At 43.7% G+C, this 16,894-nt stretch overlaps 1 protein-coding gene across 1 annotated transcript in view; it reads left to right on the forward strand.

Annotated features, from left to right (window-relative positions):
* VWA3A (von Willebrand factor A domain containing 3A) overlaps positions 1-16,894 on the forward strand; it is a 58,578-nt gene that overhangs the window by 19,396 nt on the left and 22,288 nt on the right. The window contains exons 11-19 of the mRNA XM_070461009.1: positions 1,667-1,792; positions 2,096-2,204; positions 2,417-2,482; positions 4,830-4,955; positions 7,691-7,826; positions 7,935-8,038; positions 9,409-9,489; positions 10,285-10,379; positions 15,223-15,342. Of these exons, the coding sequence (XP_070317110.1) occupies positions 1,667-1,792; positions 2,096-2,204; positions 2,417-2,482; positions 4,830-4,955; positions 7,691-7,826; positions 7,935-8,038; positions 9,409-9,489; positions 10,285-10,379; positions 15,223-15,342 (963 nt within the window). The remainder of the gene's footprint in view (positions 1-1,666; positions 1,793-2,095; positions 2,205-2,416; positions 2,483-4,829; positions 4,956-7,690; positions 7,827-7,934; positions 8,039-9,408; positions 9,490-10,284; positions 10,380-15,222; positions 15,343-16,894) is intronic.

Genomic DNA, 16,894 nt, shown 5'->3' on the forward strand with positions numbered 1-16,894 from the left:
GGTGGCTCAATGGTAAAGAATCCACCTGCCAATTCAGGAGACTTGGGCTCAACCCCTGGGTTGGCAAGATCCCCTGGAGAAGGAAATAGCAACCCACTCCAGCATTCTTGCCTAGGAAATCCCATGGACAGAGTGGTCTGGTGGGCTACAGTCCATAGGGTCTCAAAGAATCAGATGCAACTTAACAACTAAGACGTAACTAAACTAAGAATTTCTACTAATTTATGCCTGAAAGTAGACATCTCTTTTCCAGGAAGGGAATAGCCTTGATTATCCACCATGTGTTCAGTGCCATGCTTGGCAGTTCACATGTACGCTCTTACTCAATACTTATAGCCAGCACATGGAATAGGATTACTATCCCAATTTTGCTGATGAGGAAACTGACACTCAGGTTAGGGAACATTTCTTACATGGTAGTCAGGATTGGATTCCAAAGCACAGAGCGGATCCCAGGGAAAGCCACTTGCTTGGTTTCTGGGACGGAGGTTCCCTTGTCCTGCACTGGCCGTAGAGGGGCGCCCTTCTGTGTAGAGAAGTGCCCGTTCAGGCAGCATAGGCTTTGAATCCCAGCTCTGGCAGTTATTGGGGGATCCTGACTCACCCTTTAACTCTCTCATTAGCAGAATAAGGTGAGGATACCTGCTTCTCACAGAGTTGTTGGCATGGGAAGTGCTTGGCATGGGGAAGGCACCCAGTAGATAAGATTGTTTATTTTTTAACTGTGATTTCCACTCTCGTTCAATCTCAAAACTCCAGGATGTCAGACCTGGAAGTCACCTTGAGACCATCTAGCCAAGAGCTCCTCAACAGCAGTTATTCCTGGATTTCCCTTGTGATTTTTGTCATATCCTTGCCACTTTTACTGTTACTTACTCTGTACAACTTGTACTATTATTGATTTTAAAAATAACCCAATATTTATTCTGAATGAAACTATCAGTGCCATAACTGAGAAGCCTGTATCACTTGCCATAATTAGAAAGTTGCTATAAAAATAAATAAAATGAAAGCAGACAAAACAGTAATATTAAATTCCAGCTTGAAACCTATTGACTAGAGATGGTGCCAGCCCTGGGATTTGTTCTCTTTGTTAAAAAGGGAAATTCAACCATTATAATAATGAAAGAGACTTACTGGCAATGAGCTGAGGGGGATTTTTGGGGGTGAGTGTCAGAAGGAAAGAGAAATGGGGAGACCAGAGCTGTCTCACTAGTGCCACGTGAGACATTGAACCAGGAAAGCTCCGTATTGAGTCATTCCCCTATTGCCAGTAGTGTGTATTCCAATCCATGTGGGACGTAGTGACACAGCTTTAGTGTCTTCCCTTCAAGACTCTTTGGATTGGGGATTAACCCCATGTTTCAGGCTGAGATCTGCCTCCAGGAGAGTTGAAGAGGAAAGGAGCTAGGTCCCAGACCCCAAATAGCAGAGTTGCTAGAAATTCAGGCCCTTGAGTCACACCTGGATTGAAGTCTCAGCGTTTCCAGTTGCTTACAGTATCCCCTTGGGCAAATCCTAACTCTTAGCCTCAGTTTCCTCATCTATAAAATGGGAATAAGGTATCCATATCAAAGAATTATTGTTAGGCTTACACTAGCCCATGTTTGTCCTGGGCCTGGTCCCTAGTCTGAGTACTGTTACTCAGTTTTATCATTTCGCCTAGTCTCCAGGAACTCAAGCTTTGGGTGAAAAAACTGAAGCCTGACAGAGGCAGCAATCTGCTACAAGCCCTGAAGAAAGTCTTCGTTCTGAAAGGGCTGAATTCTCTGGTGACCATCATGGGAAGCTGGTAGGTCTCCTTTTCTAAGCTGATAAACAGACCCAGAAAGGGATTGGAGAACCAATGCAATGTTAGAGAGAAGACCTCTAAGCGTGACTCTTCACGTACTCTTGAGAGAGGGCTGTGTTTCCAGGCCATTCATCTACAGATTTTTATGGCAGGGGCCAGGCCAGCCAGGCCTGAGGCCCACTATGCCCTGCATCTTAACACACGTGACCTGGGACACAGGTGATTGGTTAGATTTGGTAGAGTTTCTTTGGGAATTACCATCTTGCTGAAGTGCCTCCTTCTCTTCTTCCTCCTTCTTCCCAGCCCAGATCAGCCTTCTGAAATCCTGTCCGATTACATCCAACAGTCTACCATGGGAAGGGACCTCATTACCCATATCATCACCTACAAATGTGATGATCAGGTGCCAACTGTAAGTACCCAAGAATCTTCAAGGCTTCCCTTGGGTTGGCGATAGTGAGCTGGGCCAGCCTTTGAGGCCCCCAACTTGTGGATCAGAATACAACTCTCCTCGTACCTAGTTCTCCCATTGGTCAGCCCAGCTGAGAGGCTCAGACAAGGAGAAAGCTTGTAAGACTAGCAGCATTGCCCTAGGGAGGGCTGACTCTGTCTCCATCCCCACAGGCTGTTCTGAAGAACCTTGTGGAAGCTTTTGGGGGCTACTATCACTGCTACAGCCCAGAGACAGAGGTAAGCTCTTGAGCCAACATGCTGCCCCCTCCTCCTATCCTTGCCTGCTTCCAAGGTTGTGCCTGGGGAATCTGGGCCAGAAAGATTCTTTGTGTGTACTGGCTTCCCTTCTCCCCAACTCAATGGGTTTACTCACGTAAAATCAGATTAAAAAGACTATTTGGGAAGAACAGAAACAACAAAAAGTCACAAGAGATCCTTTTGTCAGGGTGTATGATGAGTTGATTGGGCTACTCAGGTCACTCAGTGGTAAAGAATTTGCCTGCAAATGCAGGAGACATGGGCTCAATCCCTGGGTCAGCAAGATCCACTGGAGGAGGAAATGACAACCCACTCCAGTATTCTTGCCTGGAGAAGCCCATGGACAGAGGAGCCTGACAGGCTACTGTCCATAGGGTCTCAAAGAGTTGGACACGTCTGGGCAGCTGAGCATGCACAGAATGAGCTGGTTGCATGCTGACAGAATTCTGAATTCCTACCTAGTAGCCATCAGCATGGGCCCCACCCCGCCTCTGCTCCCACCAAAGCTCTGAGTCTGAAGCAGTTACTTCAGTTCTCTCTCCTAGATAGACCCCATTTACTGCAAGAGACACACAGCAATCAATTCTGAATGAGCAAGTAATTCTGTACCAATCCATCCATTAGTCCTTGTCTCAGTTAATAATAACATCACACACTCTGTGTCTGTAACGGAGAAGACAGCAAATGTGTGCGTAGATCCATATGGCAGATTGAGAATCCAGCTGTCTGTTGAGCTACAGGCTGTGCCTTGCCTGCTAACTACTAATTGCCAAGAGTAAATGAATATTTGCATCTCACAAGTATGTTCTAGTGTTACAAGGTCCAAGGTCAGGCAACATTTTCCTTGGGCAAAACCCCTTGTTACCTCACTGGCCAGACTCTGTAGAAGTGACATACTCCAAGGCTAGGAAGATACTATGGGTGAGTGAGTGAAACTGGCTGGTATAAGAAATGTTTTCTCTTAAAACCTGTGAACCTCTTGGCTTAGTTGTTGTTTTTCCACTCTTGATGGAGGTATGGGTAAAAGAAATTTCATTGTTTTCTTTATTATGAGCAAAACAACAGTGCAAAGATGACAAAAAATTACAACTGATTCTGATGAGAACATAGCAGTGAGTGGTAAGGAGTGTGATGAACAAAACAGCACTTGCCCCAACGAATGAGACGCCTCTGCTCAGCCCTAGCCCATTATTTATTTGTTCTGCAGGAATGACCCCCAGTGTTACCTACCAGTCTTCTGATTTTTCAACAAGAGCCAGATATCTGGATTTGTGTGTGTGTGTGTGTGATTTCCTTGCATTTTTAAAAATTGAGGGACTTCCCTGGTGGTCCAGTGGCTAAGACTCCATGCTCCCAATGCAGGGGGCCTGGGTTTGGTCTCTGGTCAGGGAGCTAGATCTTACATACAACAAAGACCCAGAGCAGCCAGATAAATAAATAAATTTTAACTAATTGAGAAAATTCTCATAAATAAAGTGAACAACAGTGGCAGTTGTGTAACCACCACCTTTATTTAGCTCCCAAACATTTCTGTCTCCCCAAAAGGAAACTCTGTACCCTTAAAACAATTATTCCCCATTCCCCCATCCCCTGAAGCCCCAGCTCATTGTCAATCTGCTTTCTGTCTCTTGGGATTTACCTATTGTGGATACTTCATATAAATGGAGTCATATACCTTTCGTGTCCATCTTTTTTCACTCAGCATCTTGTTTTCAAGATGCATCTGTGTTCTAACATATATCAGAACTTCATTCTTTTTATGGTTGAATAATATTCCATTTTCTGAATATACTACCTCTTGTTTATCCATTCATCAGTCAATGGATATTTGAGCTGCTCTGAACTGGTATGATTATGGGTGGATAAGTATCTGAGTCCCTGTTTTCAATTATTGTAGGTACATAGCTAGGAGTAGAAATGCTAGGTCATGTAGTAATTTTTTGAGGAGCCACCAAACTGTTCTCCACAGCAGCTGCACCATTTTACAGTTCCACCTGCACCCCTCAAGTTCCAATTCTCCAGTGTTCTAACCCTTGTTATGGTCCTTTAATAATTACTATTATAGCTAGCGGGGGTATTAAGTGTTTCTTCACATCTGTAAGGTTAGACAGCCTTTCAACTATTTAAAACACCGCAAGCCAATAATGTACAAAGGGAACCCGCATTGGCAGGCTCTGTCTTGCACATGGATCCTGTTTATAACGTCCGCTTCGAAGAGCATGCCACTTGGCCCTAGGGATTCATGTGGCTGCCTGCCCCTTCCCACCTTGGCCATGCCGGTAAGCAGGTGACTACCGGGTGATTGTTCTGTCCCCACCACCCCCAGATCTGCAGCAGCCGGGAGGTGGATGAGCTCCTGGCAGAAATCCAAAAGGCCCAGAGCCTCCAGGACCACGTGCAAGCCCTGCACCCCGACGCCCCCTGTGAGGAGCCCACCGGCGCGATGCAGGAGGTAGGTGCTGAGAGCCGCAGCTCAGACCTTCCTGGAGGTGTGGAGGCGTCCCACCTGTCACTCAAGGGAGCAGCTGCCAGGCCCCCAAAAACGGCGTAAGGCAAGGCCCCGCCCCCTCACAACCCCCACAGCTCTGAACGGCCCTAGCCTCTGCTGGAAGGGTCCTGGTGGATTTTCTAACTGAAAAAAATTTATTTCAGAGAAAGGTCATCAGGCCTCTGCCACCCCTTCCACTTAAACACTGTCCCTCCCTTCCCCCCAGTTTGGAGAATGATGACAACCTCAGCTACACAGGGTAGGCTGTCTGGAGACATCTTCTCACCAGCATTTCATTCATTTGGGGCAAAGGCCCTGCTTGAGGGTGTTTAATTTATCAGCAGAATAACTCAGAAAGTTTATGGACACAAGCGCCATAAAAGCTGTGCTCTGTTTAGATAGCACAGACAACTTAGCTGTGGACAGAAGAGAATTGGAAATACTTTTATAGCATCAGAGAGTGAAGACTTGGGGTACCACATGTTTTGACCTGGCCAGCTGTCGTGAAAGAAACACAGCACTTAGACTGAGGTCTTGAACTTTAGCTTCAGCTCTTCTACTGATTATCTATCAGTTCAATTCAGCCACTCAGTCGTGTCCAACTCCTTGCGACTCCGTGAACTGTGGCACGTCAGGCTTCCCTGTCCTTCACCAACTCCCGGACCTTGCTCAAACTCATGTCCATCGAGTTGATGGTGCCATCCAACCATCTCTCAACCTCTGTCATCCCCTTTTCCTCCTGCCTTCAGTCTTTCCCAGCATCAGGGTCTTTTCCAATGAGTCAGTTTTTCACATCAGGTAGCCAAAGTATTGGAGTTTCAACTTCAGCATCAGTCCTTCCAATGAGTATTCAGGATTGACTGGTTTGATCTCCTTGCAGTCCAAGAGACTCTCAAGAGTCTTCTCCAACTCCACAGCCTCCGGGACCATGTGATTATCTATAAACAATAGCAATAATTAATAGTTTTCATTTGCTGAGTGTGTAGGCACTTAAGATAGGCACAAAGCTTAATCTTTTTAAATGCCTTATTTTATCTTACGGCAATGGTCTCCAGCAGATGTTATTACCCCTATTTTACAGATGAGAAAACAGAAGTTGAGTTTAAATAATTTGCCTGAGATCGCAGAGATAAAAGCTGATTAGTCTCGATTGAACTCAGGTCTGCTTGATGTCAGAATCTTGCCAGGAGTTTCCCAAAATGAAATGCATATACTACTTGTAGTTTGCAAAATAATGATAAGATGATATGCAGATTAACATTCTTTTAAATGTTATAAATTTAAAACTAGCTCATTATGGTAGAAATAGAGCTTTCTGAAATTATTTAAGTACTAGGAATTCTCTGACAGTTTCAATGTTTCAGGCTTGGTGCGTTCACTGCCAAGAGCCCAGATTCAATCCCTGGTTGGGGAACTAAGATCCCACATTCTGTAAGGTGTGGCCAAAAACGAACAAGCAAACTATATATATATAATTTAAGTACAAAAAGGGGTCCATTAAAATCAAAATTGAAATTAATATTAATTTCAATTAATGTTAGTAAAAATAATTAAAAAGACAGTGTTAGTTGTTTGATTTTTTAAAATATTAAGTAAATAACAATATAGGGCTTCCCTGGTGGCTTAGTGGTAGAGAATCCACCTGCACATGCAGGAGACACAAGTTCAATCCCTGGGTCGGGAAGATTCCCTAGAGTGGAAAATGGCAACCCACTCCAGTATTCTTGCCTGGGAAATCCCATGGACAGAGGGGCCTGGTGGGCTACAGCCCATAGGGTCACAAAAGAGTCAGACATGACTTAGTGACTAAACAACAACAAATAACAGTACAGTGGTACTCAGATATAGCAAATTTCATGAAGGTGGTTCTCGAATGTCTGAAGTTTGGAAATTGTTGTTTCGTGCTTTCCTCATACACAAGCTATGTGACTTAACCTCTCAGAACCTCAGGTTTTTGGTTGTAAATGTGGGCAAGGGAGTCTAGGCTAGATCAGGGCTCCCTAAATGATTTGGTACAGGAGTTGCTTTTTAGTTCCCTGGAGCTTATGTTTTGAGCCCACGGCAGGGCCATTTGTCATCTTGGAGTCCTTGGTGCTGATTCAAATGGTAAGGGTGGGAAGGAGTTGGGAGGATGGACAGATGACACAGGAAGTGAGTTGCTGGGTTCAGCTCTGTCTTCTCCTGGAAATTCCACACATCTCTAGAGATGGGGATGGGACTATGGGAGGGAAAAGCAAAACTGCCTGTAATTTAACAAGTGATGTTTTAAGAGAGCTTCCCTGGTAGCTCAGCTGATAAAGAATCCGCCTGCAATGCAGGAGACCCCAGTCCAATTCCTGGGTCAGGAAGATCCCCTGGAGAAGGAAGGGATAAGCGACCCACTCCAGTATTCTTGGGCTTTCCTGATGGCTCAGACAGTAAAGAATCTGCCTGCAATGCAGGAGACCTGGGTTTGATCCCTGGGTTGGGAAGATCCCCTGGAGGAGGACATGGCTACGCACTCCAGTATTCTTGCCTGGAGAATCCCCATGGACAGAGGAGCCTGGCGGGCTACAGCCCATGGGGTCACAAAGAATCAGACACAACTGAGAGACTAAGCACAATGTTTTAACATGCTCCCTTGGGTGGGTGGGGGAAGACTGTGGACTTTCCAGCTCTATAATATGATTATGTAATGATGACTTTTCATTTCAATTTAGATTTCCACAGAGATTGCAAAGAGTTCACTCATGAGTCTCTTGCCTAAACCCCCAAAGCATGAGGATCCCCTCATGATTGAGTTCCCAAACTTGGACATGACTTCTACAGAATGGCTAAAGACCAATAGCCTTAAAGGTAAATCCCCAGAGAGAGAAGAACCCAAAATGCAGATGACTGACCGAAGGCATGAACCCTTTGGGGCTTCATAAGCAGTGCCTCAAACCCCACCATTTATTTTTACAGCCAAGAAGCTAAGCCTTTATCAGGTTCTGGCACCCAATGCATTCTCTCCCGTGGAGGAATTTGTGCCTATTCTCCGGAAAACAGTATCATCAACTATCCATGAGGTAACTCAGATTCAGGGTTCTGTCCAGTCCTTTGCTGTGGAGCTCCTGTGTGGTATTTCCTTTCTGAAATGTCCAGGAAATAGAGGTCATGAGACAGAGCCCAAGGGGCAGGACCTGAGGGCTTGGAGTGGGATGCAGGCTTTCCACCCAGGACTCTAGAACTCTCATCAAATCTACTCTAGCTGCTGTTTTTCAAAGATACGAAAAATGAAACTTGGGAGATTGGGGAAGGAGGGGGTATACTGGGCACCTTGGTCACCTCCTCCATGAAGGTTTCCTCCTTGTCATTCAGAACACACTCTCTCTTTGGGCCCTTGCTCTAACCGTATACAGACTTCTCTTATTGCCCCTATATTGCGCGTATGTGTGTATTTGTTACAAGTCTAACCCCCACAGAAGTATGAGCCCTATAAAAGAAAATACTCTTCCCCAACACTCTGTCCCCTATATGTAGTACAAGTAAGCAGTCAATGAATGTCTGCGTGGGTGGACAGAAGGATGGAAAGAGGGAGGAAAAGGCTGAGTGAGTGGATGGATGGAAATGATAGATGAATAGGTGAAAGAATGGATGGATGGAAATATGAACAGATGGAAGGACAGATAACAGGATAGAATAAAAAGATGAAAGGATACAAGTCAAGATTAAATGAAGGATAAAGGATGGAGAAGTGGAAGGACAGCATATTAGGTGAACAGAAAGATCAGTCAGTGGAGGGACTTCCCTGGTGGTGCAGTGGTTGAGACTCTGCACTCCCATTACAGGCGGCATGGGTCCAATCCCTGGTCAGGGGACTATGATCCCAGAGGCAGCGAGGCAAGGCCAGAAAAGAGAAGATCAGTGGAAAGACAGAAGAATGAAAGGAAAGAGACAGGGGGTGTCTAGTCCTGGCAGCCCATAGATGAATGACTAGATGGAAAGAGTGACAGAGATACAGATAAGACACCTTGATGAAGGATGCATGAACAGAATGAGCAAGTTTGATTTTCAAAGTGTCCATGAAGGCCCATGTGGGTTTCCAAATCTAAGAACTTATGACTATAGTATGCTTTAAGTCTCCAACTCTGCTATCACCCAAAACTTCTAACCGTACCTTGTAATAAAGACACTGGTGTTCAGAAGAACCTCCTGAGAAGGGAGCCGGCTTGCGGTCAGACCTGATCCATTCAGGGGACTGTGTCCTGAAGTCCAGCTCCAGACAAGGCAATGGCCTGGTGATGGGGAGGGGCACAATCCACCCGCAGATGTGTTAAGAACCCATTTCCCTCTCTTGCATCTGACTTGGAGAATGCCGTGACCGATTTAAACTTAAAATCCTTCCTCACTTGTGCTTCTGTTCCCCTGCTCCCCTCCTGGCCACACCTGAGTGCAGAAGGCAATGGTGCAGTTTGAATGGCATGACGGGACAGTGAAGAATATTCACGTGGACTTGCCCTTCCTGTATGAATACCAGGTCAGCGCTGGGTCCCCTTGGTCAGAATGTGGGCTGTGGGGAGGGGGATGGGAGGAAGGTGTCGTGGAATGTGGACGCACCAAGCCAGTGACAGAAGCCCCTCCTGTAAACAGACTGTGCTGCACGCTCAGGCCCTTCTGGAGCTTTCTCCACCTCCTCTCCAGGCAGGAACCTGGAGGCCTTAAGCAAAAACCTCTAATCCTTTTGGTCAAGATTTACCTCCTCCCCATTTGAGGCAATGAAATACTTTGACTCTTCCCTTCCTAGGCTTGTGACAGACAAGTACATGCTTTTATATATATATCTTTAAACAAATTTTTATTTATTTATCTATATTTTTGGCATGCTGGGTCTTGTTGCTGCGCACGGGCTTTCTCTAGGGCAGCAAGCGGGGGCTCCTCTCTACTTGTAGAGCTGGGTCTTCTCATTGCAATGGTTTCTCTTACTGCAGAGCATGGGCTCCAGATGCACAGTCTTCAGTAGTTGTGGCTCACGGGCTCCAGAGTGGGGGCTCAGTAGTTGTAGCACATGGGCTGAGTTGCCCTGTGGCATGTGGAATCTTTCTGGGCCACGAATCGAACTGGTGTTCCCTGCAGTGGCAGGCAGATTCTTAACCTCTAGGCCACAAGGGAAGTCTTAGTACATGCTTTAGAGGGGTTTTTGTACTGCCTGGATACCCATGGCCTTGACACACCATTCCCAGAAGCCAAGTGGGGTACACCCTCTTCCCCCACAGGCCCCTTAGTCAACCATGTTCTGTGCACTGCTGACTGTGTGTGGCCCATGAGTTTGCAGAAAGAACTCAGCAGAGCAATGCGGATGTATGAGAGGCGGATCGAGTGGCTCTCCTTGGCCAGCAGAAGAATCTGGGGCACCGTCTGTGAAAAAAGGTAACTTCCCCCAGTATTGTTCTTGTCTTTCATGGTGTCGTGTGTGACGCAGCACTCATTCAACTTACGAATTTCCTGTTGGTAGCATCAGAATCCATCCTTTAGATTCAGGATCAATAAGGGCTCAGCAGAACCCCTGGAGGGAAAAGTCACCACCATTAACTGCAACCTCAAGAATAGCATCATTATGTCTTTGTTAAAAAGCAAAAGGAACTGAGTGCAAACTGAAACGAATCAGGGAAGTCTGGTTAAGGTAACTATATTCTAACGTGGATTTGGCAGCTGTCTTCAGGCCTGGCTTGATCCAGAGATTCATACATGTCAGGAATTTCTTTCCAACTCTCAGTTCCATTTTCCTCTTTCTTGGCTTTGTTTTCAGGCAGGCTGTCCACTCTAGGTAGGAAGATAGCCACCCAAAGTTCCCAACTTCTTTCCTTCCAGTTTAGCACTTCCAGGGTTTAGGGTGTGGGCCCATCCATGAGCCACTTGGGCCAAGAGGATTTGATGTTCTGATTGCCTGGGGTCTAATGTCCACTTTAAAGCTTGGGCTGGGGTCAGCTCTACTCAACTCAAGTGGACCAATAGAGATAGACGTATTCCCCCCACACCAGAAAAAAAGATCAAGATACTGTTTTGAGCAGAGGTAATGGATGCTGAGTAGGAAGAAGCAGTAGGTATCTATTATATCATTACCATTCCATACCTTACTTAATGCATTACCACTTATCATGTATTAGAAGTTTGTAATACCATTCATCTGCTTTATTTTTTAACTCTCAAAGGAACCCGTTGAAGAGTCTTATTATAGTTTATATAGTTAAATATGCCAAGGAACAGGCTTCCAAGGTGGTGCAGTAGTAAAGAATCTGACTGCTAATAAAATGGACAACTTGGAGAAATGGACAAGTTCTTGGAGAAGTATAACTTTCCAAAACTGAACCAGGAAGAAATAGATCTTAACAAACCCATCACAAGCAAGGAAATCAAAACTGTAATCAGAAATCTTCCAGCAAACAAAAGCCCAGGACCAGATGGCTTCACAGCTGAATTCTACCAAAAATTTAGAGAAGAGCTAATACCTATCTTACTCAAACTTTTCCAGAAAATTGCAGAAGAAGGTAAACTTCCAAACTCATTCTATGAGGCCAACATCACCCTAATTCCAAAACCAGACAAAGATGCCACAAAAAAAGAGAACTACAGGCCAATATCATTGATGAACATAGATGCAAAAATCCTTAACAAAATTCTAGCAAACAGAATCCAACAACATATTAAAAAAATCATACACCATGACCAAGTGGGCTTTATCCCAGGAATGCAAGGATTCTTTAATATCCACAAATCAATCAATGTAATACACCACATTAACAAATTGAAAGATAAAAACCATATGATTATCTCAATAGATGCAGAAAAAGCCTTTGACAAAATTCAACATCCATTTATGATTAAAACTCTCCAGAAAGAAGGAATAGAAGGAACATACCTCAACATAATAAAAGCTATATATGACAAACCCACAGCAAGCATCACCCTCAATGGTGAAAAATTGAAAGCATTTCCCCTGAAATCAGGAACAAGACAAGGGTGCCCACTCTCACCACTACTATTCAACATAGTTTTGGAAGTGTTGGCCACAGCAATCGGGGCAGAAAAAGAAGTAAAAGGAATCCAGATAGGAAAAGAAGAAGTGAAACTCTCTGTTTGCAGATGACATGATCCTCTACATAGAAAACCCTAAAGACTCTACCAGAAAATTACTAGAGCTAATCAACGAATACAGTCAAGTTGCAGGATATAAAATTAACACACAGAAATCTCTTGCATTCCTATACACTAACAATGAGAAAACAGAAAGAGAAATTAAGGAAACGATACCATTCACCATTGCAACAAAAAGAATAAAATACTTAGGAGTATATCTACCTAAAGAAACAAAAGACCTATACACAGAAAACTATAAAACACTGATGAAAGAAATCAAAGAGGACACAAACAGATGGAGAAATATACCGTGTTCATGGATTGGAAGAATCAATATTGTCAAAATGGCTGTACTACCCAAAGTAATCTATAGATTCAATGCAATCCCTATCAAACTACCAACAGTATTTTTCACAGAACTAGAACAAATAATTTCACAATTTGTATGGAAATACAAAAAACCTCGAATAGCCAAAGTAACCTTGAGAAAGAAGAATGGAACTGGAGGAATCAACCTGCCTGACTTCAGACTCTACTACAAAGCCACAGTTATCAAGACAGTATGGTACCAGCACAAAGACAGAAATATAGATCAATGGAACAGAATAGAAAGCCCAGAGATAAATCCACGAACCTATGGTCACCTTATCTTCGACAAAGGAGGCAAGGATATACAGTGGAAAAAAGACAACCTCTTTAACAAGTGGTGCTGGGAAAACTGGTCAACCACCTGTAAAAGAATGAAACTAGAACACTTTCTAACACCATACACAAAAATAAACTCAAAATGAATTAAAGATCTACATGCAAGACCAGAAATTATAAAACTCCTAGAGGAGAACATAGGCAAAACACTCTCCGACATAAATCACAGCAGGATCCTCTATGACCCACATCCCAGAATTTTAGAAATAAAAGCAAAAATAAACAAATGGGACCTAATGAAACTTAAAAGCTTTTGCACAACAAAGGAAACTAGAAGCAAGGTGAAAAGACAGCCCTCAGATTGGGAGAAAATAATAGCAAACGAAGCAACAGACAAAGGATTAATCTCAAAAATATACAAGCAACTCCTCCAGCTCAACTCCAGAAAAATAAATGACCCAATCAAAAAATGGGCCAAAGAACTCAACAGACATTTCTCCAAGGAAGACATACAGATGGCTAACAAACACATGAAAAGATGCTCAACATCACTCATTATCAGAGAAATGCTAATCAAAACCACAATGAGGTACTATTACACGCCAGTCAGGATGGCTGCTATCCAAAAGTCTACAAGCAATAAATGCCGGAGAGGGTGTGGAGAAAAGGGAACCCTCTTACGCTGTTGGTGGGAATGCAAATTAGTACAGCCACTATGGAAAACAGTGTGGAGATTTCTTAAAAAGCTGGAAATAGAACTGCCATATGACCCAGCAATCCCACTTCTGGGCATACACAATGAGGAAACCAGATCTGAAAGAGACACATGCACCCCAGTGTTCATCACAGCACTGTTTATAATAGCCAGGACATGAAAGCAACCTAGATGCCCATCAGCAGACGAATGGATGAGGAAGCTGTGGTACATATACACCATGGAATATTACTCAGCCGTTAAAAAGAATTCATTTGAATCAGTTCTAATGAGATGGATGAAACTGGAGCCCATTATACAGAGTGAAGTAAGCCAGAAAGATAAAGACCATTACAGCATACTAACACATATATATGGAATTTAGAAAGATGGTAATGATAACCCTATATGCAAAACAGAAAAAGAGACTCAGATGTATAGAACAGACTTGTGGACTCTGGGAGAAGGTGAGGGTGGGATGTTTCAAGAGAACAGCATCGAAACATGTATATTATCTAGGGTGAAACAGATCACCAGCCCAGGTTGGGTGCATGAGACAAGTGCTCAGGCCTGGTGCACTGGGAAGACCCAGAGGGATCGGGTGGAGAGGGAGGTGGGAGGGGGGACCGGGATGGGGAATACATGTAAATCCATGGCTAATTCATTTCAGTGTATGACAAAAACCACTGCAATGATGTAAAGTAATTAGCCTCCAACTAATAAAAATAAATGGAAAAAAAAAGAGAATCTGACTGCTAATGCAGGAGATGCAAGAGACCCAGGTTCAATCCCTGAGTCAGGAAGATCCCCTGGAGTAGGAAATGGCAAACCACTCCAGTACTCTTGCATGGAGAACTCCATGGATAGAGGAATCTGTCAGACTACAGTCCATGGAGTCGCAAAGAGTCAAACATGACTGAGCACACAGACACACACGGCAAGGATCAGAGAGGTGCTGTGACTTGCCTAAGGCCCCACAGAAAGTGGGACTTGAACTAAGGTCTTCTGATGCTATATCTGGTAAATTTTCTTTTGCTAATCCATAGCTGTCTCAAAATGAGAATGAGGGGAGGATATAGGACTATAAGATCTAAAGAGAAGGCTCAACACTGCTGCTGCTAAGTCGCTTCAGTTGTGCCCGACCTTGTATGACCTCATAGACGGAAGCCCACCAGGCTCCCCCATCCCTGGGATTCTCCAGGCAAGAACACTGGAGTGGGTTGCCATTTCCTTCTCCAGTGCATGAAAGTGAAAAGTGAAAGCAAAGTCGCTCTGTCCTGTCCGACTCTTTGCAACCCCATGGACTGCAGCCTACCAGACTCCTCCGTCCACGGGACTTTCCAGGCAAGAGTACTGGAATGGGGTGCCATTGCCTTCTCCACTGCAAGAGATCTTAAAACAGAGAGAGAAAATAAAAAGATACATTTCCCCGGAGGCCCCAGTTATATCTAATTCCCCATCTAACTTGCTTAGCTTCTTTGTTTTCCCTGCACAGACCCCAACCTATTGTAGTATGAATGCTAGTGATTTAAAACAAGGAAATGTATGAAATCATTATATGCAGTCCTGCCCTTAAACTGTGTCCACCACGAGGCTTTATTCCATGATAGACCCTCCAGCAGAAAAGGTTCCATGACCCCTCAGCCTGTGTTGACCTCAAGCCACTGAGAAGATTTGGCCAGGAGTGAATTTGGCGTGCAGAACTCCCCTGGAAAAAACGTTAAATAGTAAAATGGAACAGAATAAACATTATCTGAGAGATTCGGTTCTCCTCTTAAAGCTTGTGTTTCTTTTTAGGGTGGTTATACTGCTCGATATCTCCGTGACCAATTCCATGTACATTATTCATATCCAGCACTCCCTGCGACGCCTGCTGGAGGAGCAGCTGTCCAACAAAGACTGCTTCAACATCATCGCGTACGCAGCCTTCCCCCGTGGGGAGGGCCTGGGCGCTGGGACGCCATCGCCAGGCTGAGGCTTCTGGCAGGACAGCAGATGTATGGGCAGCCGGCCTTCTAGGAGGGCTGTCTGTTTATCTGGTTTGAACCATCTTGTTTGGGGCATTGAATAATTAAATGGTTGTAGGACAGTCCCCCTGGGGTGAAGGTGATAAGCGGCCCCAAAACACACTGTTTGATCAGCCAGGATAAAGTAACTCAGCCTCGTTGCCCCATTTGGCTCCCAAGCTGATAAACACAAAAGAGAAAAAGAAGGGTCCCCAGGCTTGGCTCCTACCTCAGTTCTAGCAAGCCACGATATTTTAAACATTCAGAATTCCAATTATAAATTTTAATTGTACATAGATATATCAATATTATATATAGTTATATGTTATATAGATTATATAGAGCTATATAGAATTAAATTAGACCTTTATATATAAAACTACATGGTTCCATTATATATAAAACTATGTATTTAAGTTATATATAAGTAGGTGTGTGTGCTGCATGCTAAGTCGCTTCAGTTGTGTCTGACTCTTTGAGACCCTATGGACCCCCATGGACTGTAACCCACCAGGCTTCTCTGTCCATGGGCTTCTCCAGGCAAGAATACTGGAATGGGTTGCCATTTCCTTCTCCAAGGGATCTTCCTGACCCAGGAATTGAACCCATGTCTCTTATGTCTCCTGCATTGGCAGGTGGGTTTTTAACCACTGGAACACCTGGGAAGCCCTTATATAAGTATATATAATATAAATTAATACTATATAGCTATATAGTTAAATTATGTATTTTATACACAATTATGTATATAAATTTTAACTATAAATTTAATTTAAAGTATAAATATTTAATATGTAGTATGTTTACATATGTTTAAATTATATGATATATATATAATAGTATAAATATTTAAGTTGTAGGTCTATCTACATAGTTACTTATATTTTTATCTATAAATTATATATAATTTAAATATAGGTAGATATATATATATTTTTTTACACAACTTCACATCATATGGGGAGTGTTCTCAACCTAATAAGTCAGCAGTTATTATTATATATTAAACTGTACCAGAGCCTAGTCATTCCCTAATAAATTCTACAGAAAAATGCTTAGAGAAGGATTTTGGACAACATTTTCATTCATTCATCCCATTCATTCATTTAACCTTTATTGAAAGGCTGCCATGTACTGTAGGTATGCTAGGCATTAGGGATTTAGAAGTTAACACACATGATACCTGTTCTTAAGGAACTTATGACCTAGTAGTAGGAAGCAGGAATGTTAAAATATAAATGCTATTAAATGTTTTCTGAAGAAATAAGTAGAAGGCAGGATATGGGAGTCCCATATCGACTCAAAGGCGGAGTCAGTCCATTCACCTGGGAAGAGTGGGGTCAGGAAATCTTAGCTGAGTCTTGACAAAGAACCGGGGTTTCCCCAGCACACAGAATGTGGAGAAGGGGCCTTGTGGTGCAGTGAGCAGAGCACAGAGGTGTGATGTGTTACACAACCTTGGG

This window comes from Odocoileus virginianus, chromosome 33 (assembly GCF_023699985.2).
Source record: "Odocoileus virginianus isolate 20LAN1187 ecotype Illinois chromosome 33, Ovbor_1.2, whole genome shotgun sequence".
In the NCBI taxonomy this organism is placed as follows: Eukaryota; Metazoa; Chordata; class Mammalia; order Artiodactyla; family Cervidae; genus Odocoileus; species Odocoileus virginianus.